At 43.7% G+C, this 18,176-nt stretch overlaps 1 protein-coding gene across 4 annotated transcripts in view; it reads left to right on the top strand.

The window, feature by feature from the left end:
* LOC308499968 (unconventional myosin-X) overlaps positions 1-18,176 on the top strand; it is an 86,615-nt gene that overhangs the window by 33,735 nt on the left and 34,704 nt on the right. For 3 of the 4 annotated variants that reach the window (XM_081053987.1, XM_081053989.1, XM_081053990.1), the window contains 2 exons: positions 16,858-16,982; positions 17,076-17,190. In XM_081053987.1, the coding sequence (XP_080910113.1) occupies positions 16,858-16,982; positions 17,076-17,190 (240 nt within the window). Of the gene's footprint in view, positions 1-15,032; positions 15,167-16,857; positions 16,983-17,075; positions 17,191-18,176 lie in introns of those variants that run through there. The other variant, XM_081053988.1, reaches the window with a different exon arrangement.

Below are 18,176 nucleotides of genomic sequence, written 5' to 3' on the forward strand. Positions count from 1 at the left end.
CATTGATGGGCCTTTAAAAAAATTTTTTTTTTAGTTGGAACATAGCATACACATTTTTAAAAGTGCTCAAATATTTTTGTGTCCAGCTTTGAATGGACACAAAGGTAGCCCAGACAAAAAGCAGCATCCTAGGTCAGGGGAGAGGTAGTGAGCCGCTTGGTCATGAACTTGCAGCTTCCTAAGATCCCTTGGCTCACTGACCTCTCCTCCCTCCAGGTAGCCAGCCTCCCCGGCCCACGTTCCCTCTGTGTGTGGCGCAGATTCCGTGGTGTTACCAGACAGTCATCGGGAGATTTGCTTTGATTGGTTCTAGTGCACATTTGTGCTGGCCTTGGAGGAGGAGACCTCCCTGCTCCCCCCGCCCCACCCACCCACGCTTTCCCACACTCTTGAACCTGACATCAGCCTTCCTCCTCTGGCACTTGACCTCACCTTGTAATCCACCAAAGGACTGAGAACATCTGTCATTAGCCAATTCACCTGCCCTCCTCCACAGCATTCTGTTTCTCCTCCGCCTCCTCTGTTTGTCAGGTCCTGACTATACTTTGAGGGTTGTTTTCCTAAAACTACCCCCTCCGAGGCCACCTGGCTATTTGGCTGTTTCAGGTGAGGCCACAGCCGAATGGATCTCACCATGGCCACAGAACCTGAGTCCAAGCACGCTGCCGTTGATTCTGACCTCTCTGACCTTGATTTGAACTTGACGACAACGCTGTGATGTCCATCTGGCTTAGACGTAATATCCGTCAGCACATGTTGCTACTGCTGACCTGTGCTCCATTGTGGATTTGCCTTCCGGATACTTTTGAGACTTATAGTATTAACCACCATAGAGTTGTAAGCTATTCACCAGCCTTGTGTTGTCGCCATGGATCTTGATCTTTCTGAAGTCTAAGCCCATTCCCCACTGGCACCCCCTCCTTCCCGGGGGCAGTCCTTCCCGGCCTCCACAGGGCGTGTGTCTTCCATCGTCTGCCACACACGCTTGTACCCCCTCCGTCTCCTTCTGGGCAGACTCTGACTCCTCAGCAACAAGACAGGGAATAACTTGGCCATCAGTGACTTACACAATTGATACACATAAGTATCACATTTAATAATAAGTATTTGCTTCAGAGGCTTCGCAATGTTGGGGCTTTGCATCCCTTCCTCTGTGACTCTCTGGGTCCTGCCTCCAGGTTGCAAAATGGCTGCCATAACGGCCACCATCACATCCTCACAGAACAGCAATATTCAATTCTTTTAACAGATAGTGTTTGAGTTCCTGTTGTGCCCGTGGGATGCATCTCTGAATAAAGCAAACGAAGAGTTTGTCCTCTGAGAGTAAACATTAACCCCTGAAAGGAATCCGGGCTGTGCCAAAAGGGGCTGTTCTTTTATTAAGAAGGACAAAAAATTCGCAGGAGCGCCTCAGGAGGTTTGCCTCACACTTCCCTGGTTCTAGGGCCAGACTGGGGCCTGTGGCTGAGGCTCCCTCCAGAGCAAGCTGGGAGGGTGAGTACCCGGCAGAGGTGAAGGCGTTTGCAGGGTTGGCTTGGAATGATCTCATTCCCAGGACATCTGCCCTGAGTACAGTAGGGGTTCCATTGCCAAGTGAGGGTTGATAGGCTCCGCTGGCAAATACAACTCTAGATGAGGAGTGGAGAGGTTGAAAATGGAAAGATGGAAATACAAAAATGTTTGGATTTTACCTTGTGTACGGTTTGAAGAACTTGGAACGGATGTGATGCCCGATTTTCTGAATAGACGTCTCATGCTCGTACCAGTTTTGAGGAAGGCTTTAGGTACATTCTCTTTTCTTCTCTATTGAGCCTGATGTGACATTGACCAATAGGAAGGGAAATAAGCCTAGTACTTTATGCAACGTTAATTAATAATGTGGTGGTAACAGATTTGTGTCCGCACAAATATCAAGAAAGTTCTTATAAGCAGCCCTCACAATTGACATTGGTACGTCCAGTAACAGTGCTTCTCGAAATTATCTGTGGTGAAAGAGCTGTTCTTTTTTTATTATTTCCAGTTTGTTGGGGAGTGGCGCTTTTGAAAACAATACATAAAAATGAGGCAACCATGTCAAATTGTTGCCAAGTTCCTCAGCGCGTTCTCCCACTGTTGGTATCGTCATCCAGGTCCAGCCCGCGTCACAGGCCACACCTGGAGTCGTGCCATTCTGCTTTTCCTACAAGGTGGAAGAGCACGGAATCTAGATACAGGTCCTGGTGCTTACTAGTCACGTGACCTTGGGCCAGCCCCTCAGGTTGTATCTGCTTCACTTCCTCCATGTATACAATGGCATGATATGCCTGGCTTGCCCGCTTGCCTTGATAGGGTTCCTTGAGATTTAATTAAGATAATGAGAGTCCTTGGTATGGAATAGCCCATATTTAAAAATTTGGTACCGTTTATTTGCTGTTTCACTTTTAATTCAGTATTGAGAATTACATGCCAGCTCCATGTGAGCAATCCAGGGGTCTCCTCTTTGTAGGGTCACATTGTGGCAGAGGGTGTCCACAGGAAAGCCCCCACTACGCCTCATCCCTCAGAGGGGACGTGCAGGCGTGCAGACTGGGAACTTCCTGCAGAGTTTCCTGGCCATTCACAGGTGGGAGGGAGGCAGACTGGGGGCATCTGTATCCGGTGTGTGCAGGAGAGGAGGGAAGGGAAGGAAACCCCGCCGTGTTGCAGTATTCTGCACACGGGGCCATCCCAAGGCAGAGAAGTCAGAGCTGCAGGTGCAAGGGTGGTCCTTAAAAGCAGGAAGCCGGAAAGGAATAAGAATGGAAGAAAGAAGCTATGGAAGAGGGTGGGCTTGCATTCTTCTAACTCAAGGAAGCATTCGACCAAATGTGCAATACTGTGGTTTCTCAAGACATTGTGGGTTTTGGAAACCAGTGTGTGACGTGGGCACATGGCCCGCAAACACCGTTAAAGAGAAAGTGCTTAAACGGAACACTGGGGAGCTGTTCGGCAAAGCCCTTCCAAGAACTTACTCGCCAGTTCTGGGGGGGGAAAGGATCCGAGAGTATGTGCCCCTATTTTGGCCTGTTCAGTCTCGCTTTCTTACAGATTCCTCCAGTAATGCGTGTTTTAATCCTTACCATAGGTGCTAAAGAAGCTGGATTCAGTGGTTTGTTAAAAAGAAAAAAATACATATATGTGTGTGTGTATATATCTTTTGGGGTACCTTTGAAAATATAAGTTTATTAGGAAAAATAAAATATATATATTTTGTTTGAGAATCATGTCTTGATGGGACGTTAATGGAAATTCCTGTCTGTTTTGAGTCAGCCTCATGAAAACTATTCATGAGATCTCTTCTGTTCCACATTATTTGTGTGTTTTTCATCCTTGAATGATACTGTTTTTAGTAAGAAGCAATACATTTTATTTTAGTCTCTCTATAAGCTTTGTATTAAAAGTCTGACAGTTCATTTACATAAAACATGCTCCAAGTATCAAAGATGCCAATAAAATTATAATTTTAAGCCTTGCTGTTTTTTTGCTCTCTAAGGAGACCACAGGCTCAGCCTAATTTACTTATGGCAAAACTGTCTAGTGGAAATATTATGTGAGTCAGGTATGGGACTTCAATTTTTCAATAGCCACATTTAAAAATGTAAAAAGGAATTCGTTTTGTGAAATTAGTTTTAATAATATATGTTAGCCCTACATAGCCAAAATGGTATCATTTCAACATAGTAAATTTCAAACTTGTTAATCATATATTTTACATTATTTTTTTCATGCTGAGTTTTTTTAAATCTGGTGTATAAGTTACCTTGAGCACGCAATTCAGTTTGCACTAGTGAGTTCCCTGTGTGTCTGGGTTTCATTCTTTAATTCGGGTCAGTAAACTTTTTCAGTAACTGGCAAGATAGTAAGTATTTTAAGCTTTGCCATTGTCGTGTAAAAGCAAACACAGACAATGCATGGCTGTGTTCCAAGAAAACTTGACAAAAACAGGTGGCAGACTGACGTGGCTCACAGTTGTAGTTTCCAAATTTGGTTCTAACTAAATTAATTAAATGTATTGTCTTATTTGTGTTTTAATTCTCAGAAGTTGATTTCTGTTTTGACTTCAAGTCCCACTACCAAGATAACTGTTGTGATGAATTTCATTCAAGAATATTCAGGAAAAAATGTACTAGGAAACAACCTCCATTGTTAAATAATGAATACTTTGGAACTGCGGGAACTCTCCTGCCCCCTCTTCCTGAATGGCACCTTGCAGGACAGCCAGTGTAGCTAGTGGTTCCTCCCTCCTTCTGCCTGAATTTGAATGTTGGCTCTGTCAGGCATAAGCTTTGTGACCCTCAGCAAGTTAATTAACCTCTCTGTGCTGCAGGTTATACATCTGTGAAATGAGGTTGATGATAGACTTGCTAAAATGGAATCAGAGCCAGCATTGTGAAGCTAGCACACTGCCTGGCACGTAATCAGTACCGAAGTACATGTTACCCCCATGGAGGCTGCTGCAGCTGCTATTACTAGTATTGTTACTCCTGGCAGTAATAGTACTGCTACTACTTAACTACTGTACCACCTCCATGGAGGTTGATAAATACAAGCCAGTCCATGCCCCAGAACAGAAACACTCAGACTTGATAACCACCCACAGATGACCGATCTTCGCAGTGGCTCCCGTGGTGCAATTTTGGACTTGAACTTGTTAATATTTAGAAGAGCTGAGCTACTGCACTGTGGGGAAGCTTTGGCAGCATCTGTAGGGATCTGATGTCGGAAGAGGGTGCCGGGTGCTCCTCTGTGCTCTCTGCTGTGTGATGTGGCTCAGGTCACTCACATTCTTTGGACCTATTTAATGAAAACACTAGTAGCTGCCCTTCCTCCAGCACAGGATGGTAGAGACGAGCACATGATACCCTGTATGTCAAGCACTTTGGAAGGTGCGAAGCGCTGAGCCGATGTTAGCTAATGGCGTTTCCTGAATGGTTGCTCTCTTGGCCTTCTCTCACATGTTTATTTTGATCATCGTGGGCTGGTTTCATTGATAGGGTGGTGGTGGTAGGATTAAGTGAGATCATGCAGAGTGCTTAATTCCGCATGAATGGAATTAGTCCCTGTTCAACAAGGAGGGAGAGACTGCTATTTTTATTTAAACTGTCGGTTTAAGACATTCCCTTGTATCCTAACCTATCCCTTTAGATTTCTATCATTTGGACTAGAAATATTATTAAGTGACCTTGTTATATAGAGTGACAGGTAAACTCCCAAATTTCCATGGTCTAACACACTGGAACATAATAGAAAATCAGCTGAATTGAATCACTAAAGTCTTCTCATTGTCAGTAATTACTTTCTAACTGATGGATTAAAATGTCACAGTAAAATTGGCACATAACGTATGTAAACGGGGGGCTGAGGGAGTCCCCCACTGTCATCTTTTCTGTGGAACAAAGCCTGTCTCGCACATAAGGCAGCTACTTTGTCATCACATGTCCTTAGAGGCAGAGGTTGGATGGAGATGGATGATGTTACCTGTGTAGCTTCTCACTGGAGTGATGACCTTCCCGTTGGCCGTACTCCTGACTGTTGGCCCCCAGAAGTGTAGGACTGTGTTTATGGCACAACAAAGAGGATTCTTGAGGGACCAGGGGTGGAGGTGTCAACAGGAAACTCTCCTGGGGGACTCTGCTATTCCACATTTTATTTCCTTTCATTCAGTAAAAGTTGAATAGAAAACAAAGGGTAAAACAACCCTAAATGTTCATCAATAGGGAATATCTGGCTAAATACATTCTCATGATAATGTACCGTGCAGCTGTGAAAAGAATGTGGGAGACCTTTGTGTCCTAACGGGGAACACTCTGAGATCCCATTGGTGAAAAGAGCAAAATGGGGTACATATTTTTATCTGTATTTTTTAAAACTGTGTGTGTGTGTCTACAGGTAAACGTGCACATACATGCACACACACGCACACAGTGTTCATACATGATTAGAATACATCTGGAAGGAGACTAGGTAGCAAGAGTAGTTTTCTCCAGGAGAGCTATGGGATTTTCATTGTATGTATTCTCTGTATTTCTGATTAAAACAAAAAACCTTTGCAGGCATTATTCTTCCATTTAATGACAACTCAGTGGATACAGTGAGGCTTTACTTTTCCAAGTCAAGTTGTCCTTTCAATCTTAGTTGTGGAGGGCGCAGCTCAGTTCCAGGTCAGGTTGCCATTGCTAGTTGCAGGGGGCGCAGCCCACCATCCCTTGGGGGACTCTAGGAATTGAACTGGCAACCTTGTGGTTCAGAGCCCACTGGCCCATGTGGGAATCGAACTGGCAGCCTTCGGAGTTAGGAGCACGGAGCTCTAACTGCCTGAGCCACTGGGCCGGCCCCCAGTGAGACTTTACTTTTATCTCTCAATTCTTTTTCGTCCATCCTCATTAAAGTCTATATTGAAAAGTTACATCTTGCAAGTGAACTGTTTCCCGTAGAAACACATTCCAATTATGGCATATAAGTGGGAAAAATAACTGGATATTGAGCTGTGTTTGGGGCGTGTTCTCTAGAAACACCTTTTTGAGGACTGCTTGGACCTTGCGTCTGGCATCCTTTCGAATGACAGTTAAGTCAGCATCAGAACTGAGTTTTTCTGCTGTTGTCTGCATGAAAGTATTATAAATCAAAATCGTTGAATCGCATTCGTTTCGTTAAGGTTTCCTTGCAAAATTCTCACTCCAACCGTGAGAAACCTGGCTCCCACCAACTGCCATCCATCTAGTTCGTTGTGCTGTAGTGTTAGAATGCTTACCCCTGGCCCAGGGGAAACAGCTGTCAGCTACAGTACAGGGCTTATATGCAGCTGCTTGTATCTTAAGTCATATAGATTCCATTTCCAAAGGTATTAAGTCAGCCCCTTCTCCCCTCCTCCCAACCCGCCAGTCCTTCAGGGAGGTTGTTTCATATATTTGTAATACATTTAGATTCTTTTTGACAACCTGCATTGTTTTCTGGGATGGTCCTCCAGGGTTCACTCTTGTGCTCTGAAGTTCGAAATGTGTCCTGTCGTTACAGAAGCGTACAGAATAGTTTCAGCCACCTAAAATTTCCCTGCACTCTTCTTCATCCCTCCCTGCAAGCCCTTGGCTACCACTCATCTTTCTACTGTCTCTATAGCTTTGCCTTTTTCAGAATGTCATGTGATTGGAATCAAATAGTATATGCCCACTTCTTACATAGCACTGTGTATCTAAGGTTCTTCTACATCTTTGGGAGACTTGAGAGCTCTTTCTTTTTTTTTTTTTTTTTTTTTTTTTTTTTTTGTTGAGAGCCCACTGGCCCATGTGGGAATCAAACCGGCAGCCTTCGGAGTTAGGAGCATGGAGCTCTAACCGCCTGCGCCACCGGGCTGGCCCAGCTCTTTCTTTAAAAAAGAAAAAATCTGGAGAATAGTCCTTCGTAAGGATGGAGCACAGTTTCTTTGTCCTCTCGCCATCTTGGTTGCTTCCACTGTGACGGTTATGAATAAGGCTTTTATAAGCACTCATGTGCCTATTTTTGTGTGGATGTACGTGTTCGGCTCAATTGGGGAAATACCTAAGAGTGTGATTGCTGGGTCACGTGTTAAGATTCTGTGGCTTTGTATGAAACTGTCTCCCAAATTGGCTGTGTTGCTTTGCACTCAGCTAGCTATGAATGAAAGTTCCTGTTGCTCCCCATCCCTGCCAGCATTTAGTATTTTCAGTTTTCAGGTTTTACGCATTTCTAATAGGTGTGTAGCAGCATGTCACTGCTGTTTTAATTTGCAATTTTCTAGGGCAACTAATATTGAGCCTCTTTCCATGCTTCTTGCCCACCCCGATACATTCTTTGGAGATTTGTCTGCTCAGATCTTTTGCCTATTTTTAAAAATTGGGTTCTTGTTTTCATATTGTTGAGTTTTAAGTGTTTTGGTGATTTGTGGGGGTTGTTTGTTTGTTTGTTTGTTTTGGGGAATTTTGAATACAGTCTTTCAGATATGTATTTTTCAAATATTTTTCCAGTGTGTTGCTTGTCTTTTCATTGTGTTAACAAGAGGAGAAATTGTTCCTTTTAATTAAATTCAACTTACCAATTTTTCCCTTGCATGTACTCTGCTTTTGATATTGTTTCTAAGTCATCCCCATATAAGTACGTTAGAACAGCTTTATGCCATCACAGTTTTATTTATGTAATACAGTAATATAAGTCTGTGTGTATGTATAATAATGTGTTAGGTCCAGGGCTAGGCAACTGAATGAGAAAATCATAAAGTTCAGCTCCTCCCCTGAAAGGATTTGTGATCTAAGGGGGAGCTCACGGGCATATGTCTAATGGGCATACAAAAATACGTGCCGTGAGAAAGAACATGGTCAAGGGCACATCTACTAGTACAACGTGTGCTAGTAAGAACCCAGGGAAGGAGGAGGTAGCAGACGGCACCAGGTGGATGCGTTGCGGACAGTTTATTGGAAAGGGAACATAGGAGAGATTCATGAAATGCAACAGTTAAAGACAACAGAGAACATTTCAGGTGGAGAGGCTAGTTCAGCTGAGGTCAGACAGGAAGCAAAGGTTTTAGTCAAGAAACAGCGAGTCATCTATAGTTTGGTTTAAGGGTAGGGGAGTATTGGTGGGAAGGTCTATGGGGGCCTTGTGGGGACCTGTGTTGTGCAATTGAAACCTTTGACTTAATTTGGCATGGGCTGCCAATTTGTGAACAGGGGTATGACACCGCTAAAATTAGGCCTTAGAAAGATTTGGGGTGTGTGTTATTTATGTTCACATTTTTCCTTTCTTGTTAAGTAGTTGGGGTACATGTGGGTCTGAGGAGAGCACAGCAGCTTCCAGCTGCAACAGCGCTGGGGTTTTCCTTGCTCGGGGTGATAACTGTACTGGGCCAGGCGGGGTGGGGGGAGAAGGCTGTTCTTGGTGAGGGAGAAATTTCCATACTCTGACCTCCAGGACTGACTCACAGTGTTTGCCAGGCATGTAACCCTGTTGCTTCCTGTTTCTCACCTGGGAGGGGATGGCTTCTTCTCTAGAGAAAATTCGTGTCTGCCTTTTTTCTCCAAATGCGAAAGTTATAGCAAGTGGCAACAACTGTGTAAAATGTTGCCCAGTCCAGGAGAGAAATGACTGATGTAAGTACAAGGAACCTCTGTCACTCCGTTTAGTTGTCTGTTGTTTGCTGTCTGTTCAAGGTCAGGAAAATTATTGCTGCGTTAGTAGCTGTGCTCTTAAAAACTGTTCAAAGCCTGATAAATTTCTGAGCCATTATTTACTCACCGCTTTGGGGAGTGTGATGTAGCAGAGAAAGCAAATTAGGCCTTGCATCTTCTTTGATTAATTTTTTTTGTTAATTAGTAAGAGGTGAAGACAGGAATTCTGTCTCGACTTTCTCAGTCAGGTTAGGTCTGGGAATGATATTTGATTAGTGGAACATAAGTGACTTCTGGTAACTCTTCCGGAATCTTTGACTTCTTAAAGTTGAAGAAGGATCATCAAAGGTAGGAGTGGTTGGTTGGTTTGTGTCTAAATTTGAATTAGGTTAGAGGTGTATCACATAATGGTAATGCCAATCCAATAGACCTAATGATTTCAACCTTCTCTAAACAATCATGCAATGGTTCTTTTTACTAAATAATCAACTTGTTTTCTATTTCTTAGGGTGAGGTGGACTGATCTTCCATAATATGCACTGTGTAATAAGTCCCTCTGTTGCAGGTCTAATGTGTGTGTAAATAAAGTTCACAATATTTCACATGGAGAAAGTAGGTCAGGATCCATTTAAAAACAGGAGAAAACGAATGAATTTTAGAATGTTATACTACTCACTTCAGATCAAGGTCGTGGGTTTTAAGTCTTATAAAGATACGAAGTTTAAAAAATGAGTTTATTAAGCTACTAAGTTAGGGCACTAAGACAAGTGTCGGTGTCATCCTCAGATCCCACGTTTGGTTTCTCTGCTTTGAGCACCTGCGTTGCCAGTCCTGGGCTCGCTGCCATGTTTCTAAGCAGATTGGAGCCCCAGCAAAGGCTGCACTTGTCGTGTCCAAGCGGGGACTAGGTTTGTTCTGGTGTGTCCTGTATGATTGCTCAGTCTCTGGGTGGTTCTTCATAAATACTTCGGATTACTCTAAGTACTGTTTACTTTTACCTGATCTCCAAGACATTGTGATCATATGAGCGGGTTGCTTTTTAGATTTTGAATAAACTGTCTCCGAAAAAGGGAGGGAAGGACCCATTCCAGAAATAAATTGTCGCCTGTCACCATTAAATGTGTTGTCACATGTGGGCTGGTTCCACAGGATATGTGTGTCCGTGTGTCCACTGGTGTGTATCACATTTTCTTGAACACCCGCCCTTGGCAGGTACCCAGGGAGGAGGGAAGAGAGGCAAGTGGGCTTGCAACCACAGATGGGTCAAAGAACATTTTGAATTCTCTGTCAGTTATCTGAGGCTGGGACGGACGGAAAGGGAAGGTGTCTGTCATCGGCCTTTCGTTGTGTTAATGGGACCACAGCTCCCGGAGATGGGTTTGCTGAATTTACAGTCTGACTTTCCAAAAGTGTTGCTCTCTGTTCACTAGTTATTTCCATATACAGATATTTGGCCGAACTCTGTAGTGAATCAGTTTCGCATCCCCACTGCCATGGCCCTTAAAATTGCGATTTTTATATCCCTCGTATTTTGACCAAGGCCCCTCCTCATGCTAAAATCAGAGGTGTCTCTGGGTTCCCAAAAGACAGAGGGCTACGGGGAATGCTACAGTATAAGCATGTTTTCTGCCTGATTTCCAGCAAAATCTTTTCCCCAAGGAAGTTTCCAACTCATTCCTTTGAGAATTATACCCTAAGGAAATATGCTCCCCCCACCCCCACCCCCGTTTTATAACATCAGTAGGAAAATAAGGTTTGAAGCGCACAAGTTGGATTCACATGCTACTTTACAGGAATGTGAAGCTCTTGGAGACTTAACTTTCCTAGTTGTTTGATTTAAACAAATATTAAACCTGGTTTGAACAGGTCATTGAGCCTTGCTCACGTCCAGTTTCCTCATCTACAAAATGGAATCACATTACACATCTCACCCACCCCACTGGGGTTTCTGTGGTCAGATGCTATGTAACTGAAGGATTGCTATTTGTACCTCACACACGGAAACAAGTGTTTGGTTCATGCAAGGCTGCTAACCATGAATTTGCAATTTTGTGTGTAATCAGCAGCAGATCGTGGAAGGCTGAATAATAGAATTATTCTTTTTAAAAAATCACTAATGTTTTAACATAGTTTTATGGTAATTTTGGACTTAAAAACAATTCATGTTTCTAAAAGGAATTGACATCTGTTGATTAATACCAATGAAGAGTCATTCAAAAATTAAGGCACAGTAAAAAAAAAAATCACCTGTTTAGTGACAGTTATCATTGAGAATGAAATTGAACTTTGGGGTTCCTGACAGCCGAGATAAAAGGGGGAATACAATGCATTTGCTACACTGTTTTCTCTTTTAATCACTACCTTTTCCGTTTATTTTATCTTTGGCACAAGATAGGGCATAAGTGAATTACAGGGAGTTACGTCATTGTCAGTTTATAAGTTTATAGTCAGATAAAGCGTGCCATTTCTTCTAGAGAGATTCATTTTCCCCCCTCTAACCAAGTTTTTCTTAAAAAATGGACCTCGTTGATCCAGGTTAAATGGCACTGCGTAGCACTGGATGATGGCAGTGAGAAAAAGGATCAGCCTGTGCCCACCTCACCGCCTTGCCTAGCTTGTCCTTCCCGCTCAGTGCAGTGACACCTAGTGTGGATTCTCTGCAGGACACGGAGGGTTTCCCCCTTGCCCTGGTGCTGATTTTCCCATCTACACACAGTTGGATGTTTTGCAGATGTAGTGGAGCTTCATTAATATGTGTGACTTGCTGTCAGAATAGAGAGAAGTGCCTTCTCCCTAAAAGCCAATCCCCTCCTAACCCCACGGGCCTCTGTGTCACAGCGCACCCCCCCTCCCAGCCCTCTTCCTGGGTCCTCACTTGGTTTCTGTGTGATCTCTCAAGTAGGAAAAAGCATTACAACTTCAAGGGTCCATAGATAATAAACGCACTCTATTTTCTTGAAATAAGCACAGCTTGAATGACCCCTTGCTGTAGACAGGTGACAGTGTCTCAGTCTGCTGTCACACCTCTTATTTATTTATGAAATTATGGAAGGCGAGGTAATCACATTCTGGGTAATCACATTCAGTAACGCAGAAATGAATTTCTGTTTGCCTTTTTGTTGCAAATCACCTCCCCTGCCCTGTTGCCCTTTCTTTAGATTTTAAGCTGCAGAAGGTAGGGCTTGCCCCTAATTGAGTTTTGTGGAGGGCTTAGCATGCTCCATCAGGCATTTGTTTTGTCTAGGCATTCTGAAATCTTATTTTTTCAGGTTGTAGGGGGGAAAAGGTTTCTTTTCTTTCTTTCTTTTTTTTTTTTTTTTTGTAGTAGAATTAAATTACCTGAAACTAAATATATTTAATCCTGTCTCCAGGATGCAAACTTTCTCTCTTATCCATCCCTTCTTTTCCATTTTAAATGCCTCCATGTCTGGCTTTTAAAATATTTCCTTGTTAAAAAAAAAAAAAAGGAAGAGAAGAAAATCACAAAAAAGGTAGCTTTATTGAGATATAATTCCCCTGCCATCCAACTGACTCCTTTAAAGTGTACAATTCCGTGGGTTTTTTGTGTATATTCACAGGTATGTACAGTCCTCACGTCATTTTTAGAACATTATCATCACCTTAAAAAGAAACCCCAGCCCATTTTTGCTCTCCACTCCTCTCTATCCCCCCTCCTCCCTCCAGCTCTAACAATCACCGCCGTACTTTGTGTCTATAGATTTCCCTATTCTGGAGGTTCCCTATGAATTGAATCGGATACCATGTGGTCTTCGGAGACTGGCTGCTTTCACGAAGTACAATGTGTGTCCCTGTTATAATGTGTATCAGAGCTTTGTTCGTTTTTATGGCCAAATCCTATTGTATTGTATGGCTCTCCCAAAGTTTGTTTATCCATTGATTATGGGCGTTTGGGTGGTTTCTTGAAAGTCCCCTTACAGCAGCTTCTTGCCTGATCTCCCTGTTCTCTTAGCCTCTCACCTCCTTCCACGCGGGACCTCTGGAATCCATCCTGTATCTGATTTTTACCTTGTAAAAAAGTAGTATTTTTTGTACGTCTTCAAAGGTATATAGCCATGTAGAAATGGTCCATATTATATATGTGGGATTGTTTCCTTCTTCTAATGCAGCCTAATTTTTTTCTTTACCTTGTTTCTTTGCTGTCTCTCCTTCCCAACACACAGTAACATCTTTCTGTGCTTTTCTGCACCTGCATACTTAGGCATACATAATCATGCACATATACATAAGTAGAGGAGAGTTTTGTTTCTTGGTGGGGGCCGTTGTACAAACATGAGGTTATTATATATTTCTATATCTTGCTTTTTCACCTTGCGAAAGGCCCGAGAGTCAACTTTGGTCTTATTTTGTAACGGCTGTGTAACATTTCGTGATGTGCGTGGTATTAAAATATACCCAGTTTCCAGTCGTGCCATTGCCAACAAGGGGATTCTTCTGCGGCATACGCCTCACCAGGCTCGTCTCCCACCCCAGGCTCTTATCTTGGAAACAGTGGCCATCAAGGAAGAGCTCTGTCCACTGGTAGGCGAGGCCGCTCCCTCCTCCCTCTCTTCTGCCTCAGACTAACTGCAGAACATGTCAGGTTCTTTCAGCCTCTTAGCTGTTCACGCTGTGTTCTCTGTGTGGAATGGCCCATTACTCCAGCATTCAGTAGGGCTTGTAAGAGCCCACACTCTAGGTCAGGCCGGGGTTCAAATTCATGAGCCGCCCATACCCTCCTCAGTGTTTGTCTCTCTCCTGTGTTCCCAAGGAAGTTAATTTTAATCCTTAATGTGGTTTTGGATTAGGCTTTCTACTGTATAAGTAGTGACGTATGGCACGCCTGTCACTCTCCTAAATTTCAGGGTCCTTTGAAGCAACATGTAGCCCCTCTGAGGCTATGCAGTGGATGGGGGCTTATGTGAAATCTCTGTACCATCCTGTCAATTTTGCTCTGAACCTAAGACGGCTATGGAAAAAAATATTATCTTAAAAAATAAACTATGGCCACAACAAAGAGATTACTGGTGGGAGGGAGGTAGAAATGAATAGGCAGAGCACAGAGGGTTTTTAGGGCAGTGAAACTACTCTGTGTAACACTGTGATGGTGGATTCACATCATTATACCTTCATCAAAACCTAAAATGTCCAAGAGTGGACCCTAATGTAAACGACGGACGTTGTGTGATGATGATGTGTCCATGTAGGTTTATCAGTTACAACAAATGTACCACTCTGGTGGGGAGTGTTGGGGGAGAAATAATCGAGCCCATACCTTTTTTTTAATCCTCCCACAGAACCTTGTACATTGGGGTGTTTATTAACTTAATACTCAGAAAATGGATTACGACCCGACTCCTGTGACTATAATTGCCCGGGTTTATGGCTGTTACTCCCAAAATTTACCCTATGGTAGCCATCAAAACTTCCCTGTTAGTACACTGCAGGCAGTCTTTTGTGGGAGTGAACTTCTGTTCTGGAAAACGAGTTACTGGCGAAACCTGGAGTGCGTTAGCCAAGTTTTAAGGGCAGCGTGCCTTTAAGTTTGTGACTTGTCCAGCCTCCAGCTGTGTCATCTTTGAACACTAAGTTCCCCAGAAAAGGAAGTAGAAACTCCAGAGACAACCACCAGTGGAAATACAGGTTTCCCCCGGCATGATTGCAACGTGGGTTGCCCCTGGCGACAATCTGCCTATAGATCCCCCTTTCCCTGGTTAAATTTCTGTGAAGGGGCAGAAACACAATCGCAGTGGGTGCCTGGAAAGAGCGGCCACTCCTGGTGGCTCTCCCTCCCCTCCGCTGTCCCCTCCCTGGGCTGTATGAAATCCTACAACCACACCACACTAATTAGCCCGAGAATGGAAGGGGTTGTCATGGCGACCGAGCACTTTTTAAAGCACAGGAATGGTGTTCATTATTGTTCAGTGTCTTTAGCTGTGGCGAAAAGGTCAGTGTGGCAGTTGTTTTCCATATGAATTTTGGCCCCAGAGCCAAACTGAAGGTGGAATGTTCCTCGGAGAGACTGGAAGATGGTAAGTGCGGCTGAACTTTTGGGGTGGGGCGCCCCTTTAGTACTATTTTTTAGAATGTTTTAGTGACTAGGGCCAAACTATGGAATTGTATGGACTTTGCTAAATAGAGATTGGCAGTCAAGTAGCAAGGAAAAACAGGACGGGTCAGGAATGGTGAAAGTTTGCGAGAGATTTAGAGAGCTTTTTTATTTAAAAAGTTTTACAGCATCAAATGATTGCAAATTAAATTAGTGGGTTTCTCTGATGATGAGTTTAACATAGTTGACTAAGTCTGATGCTTTGGTTATTCGGTATTTGTTTTATGTTAGCTCTGTATTAGTCTTTGTAGATTGCTGCTGGTCAGATTATATTCCCAGATACATATAACAGAAGCATTTTAACCAACTACCTTAAGAACAGTTGTTCCTGTCCATTTGTTATTCCAAATATTAAGGTAGCAGAGTAACCGAGGGTAATTTGGTTTTATACTTTTATGTTCTTCCTACTTTTCTAAGGATATATAAAATGATCAAGACTGAAAACCTGGGAGCCACAATTCTTGGAATATTTACCCTAATTTATTGGCTATACTCAGGTAGAATACTGCTGAGTAAGGACAATTTAACCAGTGTTTGTAGAAGAAATTATATGTAAGTCAGCTTCCTGAAGATGATGGCAGCCAGTCCATCAAAAGCTGTAAAGGAGATATGCAGAGCATTCCTTAAATTTACTTTTTGCTAGTTTGGAAAGCATGCAGAATAACATGGATTTCAGCCTAATTTTGTGTTAGTGACCGATTGCATTTTTATGGCTCGCAAATAGAAGCTACTCTCCATTTTTGGTACTTTTTAACAATGTACTTACATGTATCCTATGGCACTATTTTTTCAGCCACTTTATACACAGTTGTGTAGAATAACAAAATAAAAATAAATACAAAGGAGTGGGTATTGAATTAAAAAAACAAATCACTGCCCAAAGAGCCGTGAGTGGAAATGGCCTACTTTTGGGCTCTGCTCTGAAAGACTTATTGTCCTATCGGCAATGGCAGTTTGTTTGGCAACTGAGTGGATAATACATTTCAGAATGTTAAGTCTTGGTTTGAATTCCTTGGTCCTTAATTTGCATGTGCTGGGATTAATTTATTTGGTGATCATGGTTTGGAGCTCTCCATAAATGGGGTATTTCACTAGAAATGGAGAAAGGGAAAATTCTTTTTGTCTCTTTTCCTCCACTTGCTAGCTCTTTCTCTGCCCTTCCAATCCCCTCCCCTGGCCTTCCCTGGGTCACTGGATTCTTTAGCCCCAAACTGTCTTTACTTGCCTTGGAATTGAAGGTTAAAAAGAAAGTGATATTTTTGTGATATTTTAGATTCTTTGATGGTACATTTATGGGATTTGTAAAACAATCAAAAATTTGACCATGAATATTAATATCAAGGCATTATTGGTATCTTTTGCGAAAGGATAATGGTGTGGCGGTTATATTTTTAAAAATGATACTGATATAATTTACAAATAAGGTGGTGTTATAGATGGGCAAGGTTGACGGGGTGATGCTTGTTGAAGCCAGGTGGTGGATACATGGGGTGGGCTCATTTTTTTATTGTATAGGTTTTTTTGTGTGTGTAGGTTTAGTACGTGCACGTGTGCGTGTGTGCAGAGTGGTGGTGGGGTGGCCTTGTTAACGTCTCTCCTTTCGGCGCCTTGCAGATGCCAGACCATTTTGACCAGGCGGTTGTGCTGAACCAGCTGCGCTACTCGGGAATGCTGGAGACGGTGCGGATCCGCAAAGCTGGGTATGCGGTGCGAAGACCCTTTCAGGACTTTTACAAAAGGCAAGACAGAAGGGACCCCATCCTCTTTCAGTGCAAAGGGATCGGGAAAAGGGAGTTACAGCGGAAGGTGACGCGGGCGCCATTCTGTTGCAGGTATAACGTGCTGATGAGAAACGTGGCCCTGCCGGAGGACCTCAAGGGGAAGTGCTCGGCCCTTCTGCAGCTGTACGACGCCTCCCACAACGAGTGGCAGCTGGGGAAGACAAAGGTACAATATGGGGCCGAGATGTGAGCCATGTTCGCTGTGGTCCTGCTGACCAGGGTTTTTTAACACTGGAAAGATACTCATGGGATCACGCCCACTGTAATTATCTGTCCTCCAAACAGTTCATGTTTTACTTGGAGTCCTTGACTTTTCAGGGACTCTATTTTCATTGGGGGACACATTGAAACATTGGATCCTAAGGGTTTCTGTGTGCGTATTCATTCAGGCAGTCAACACATGTTTGCCGATGAACAGTGTGGTGCCCGGGAGTGCCAGGCAGCCTCCTGTGTCCAAGAAGATGGCTGCCTTCTTGCTATGGCCTCACATGGTGGGGGGCAGGGCGTGAGCTCTGGTCGCTCTTCCTTTTCTTATAAAGGCACTAATCCTGCCTTGGGGCCCCACCCTCAAGACCTCGTCTTAACCTAATTCCTAAAGGTCCTGCCTCCAAATACCATCACTTTGGGGGTTAGGGCTTCAGCGTAAGGTTTTGGTGGGGACACAACATTCAGTGTGTAACACTGACCGGTGTGAGGTCAGTGACAAGTATTTAGGCATCACCTCAGGGCCACTCAGCAAGGGAGCATGTGTAATGGGCATACTCTTCTGCTCTTGAGGAATTTAAACTGACCCGGAGTTGAAGGTACAGACCTCTGATAGAGTAGAGTGGTTGTATTATCTACTTCCATGCAACAAACTACCACAAACTCAGCAGCTTTAATAACGCACGCTAATATCTCACAGTATCTGTGGGTCAGGGGTCCCCTCCCTGGCTCTCTCAAGGCTACAGTCAGAGTTGTGGCCGGGGCTGCCTTCCCTTCTGGACCTCGGGGTCCTTTTCCAAAGCTCGTGTGGCACCAGCATCCAGTTCTTGCAGTTGTGAACTGAGGTTCCTGTTTGCTTGCTAGGTGTCCCATGAGACAGCTCTCAGCTCCTAGAGCCCCACCACCTGCCCCCCCCCGCCCCTCACCCCAGTTCCATACCATAGGACC

This window comes from Rhinolophus hipposideros (genome assembly GCF_964194185.1).
Source record: "Rhinolophus hipposideros genome assembly, chromosome: 7".
NCBI classification, from domain to species: domain Eukaryota; kingdom Metazoa; phylum Chordata; class Mammalia; order Chiroptera; family Rhinolophidae; genus Rhinolophus; species Rhinolophus hipposideros.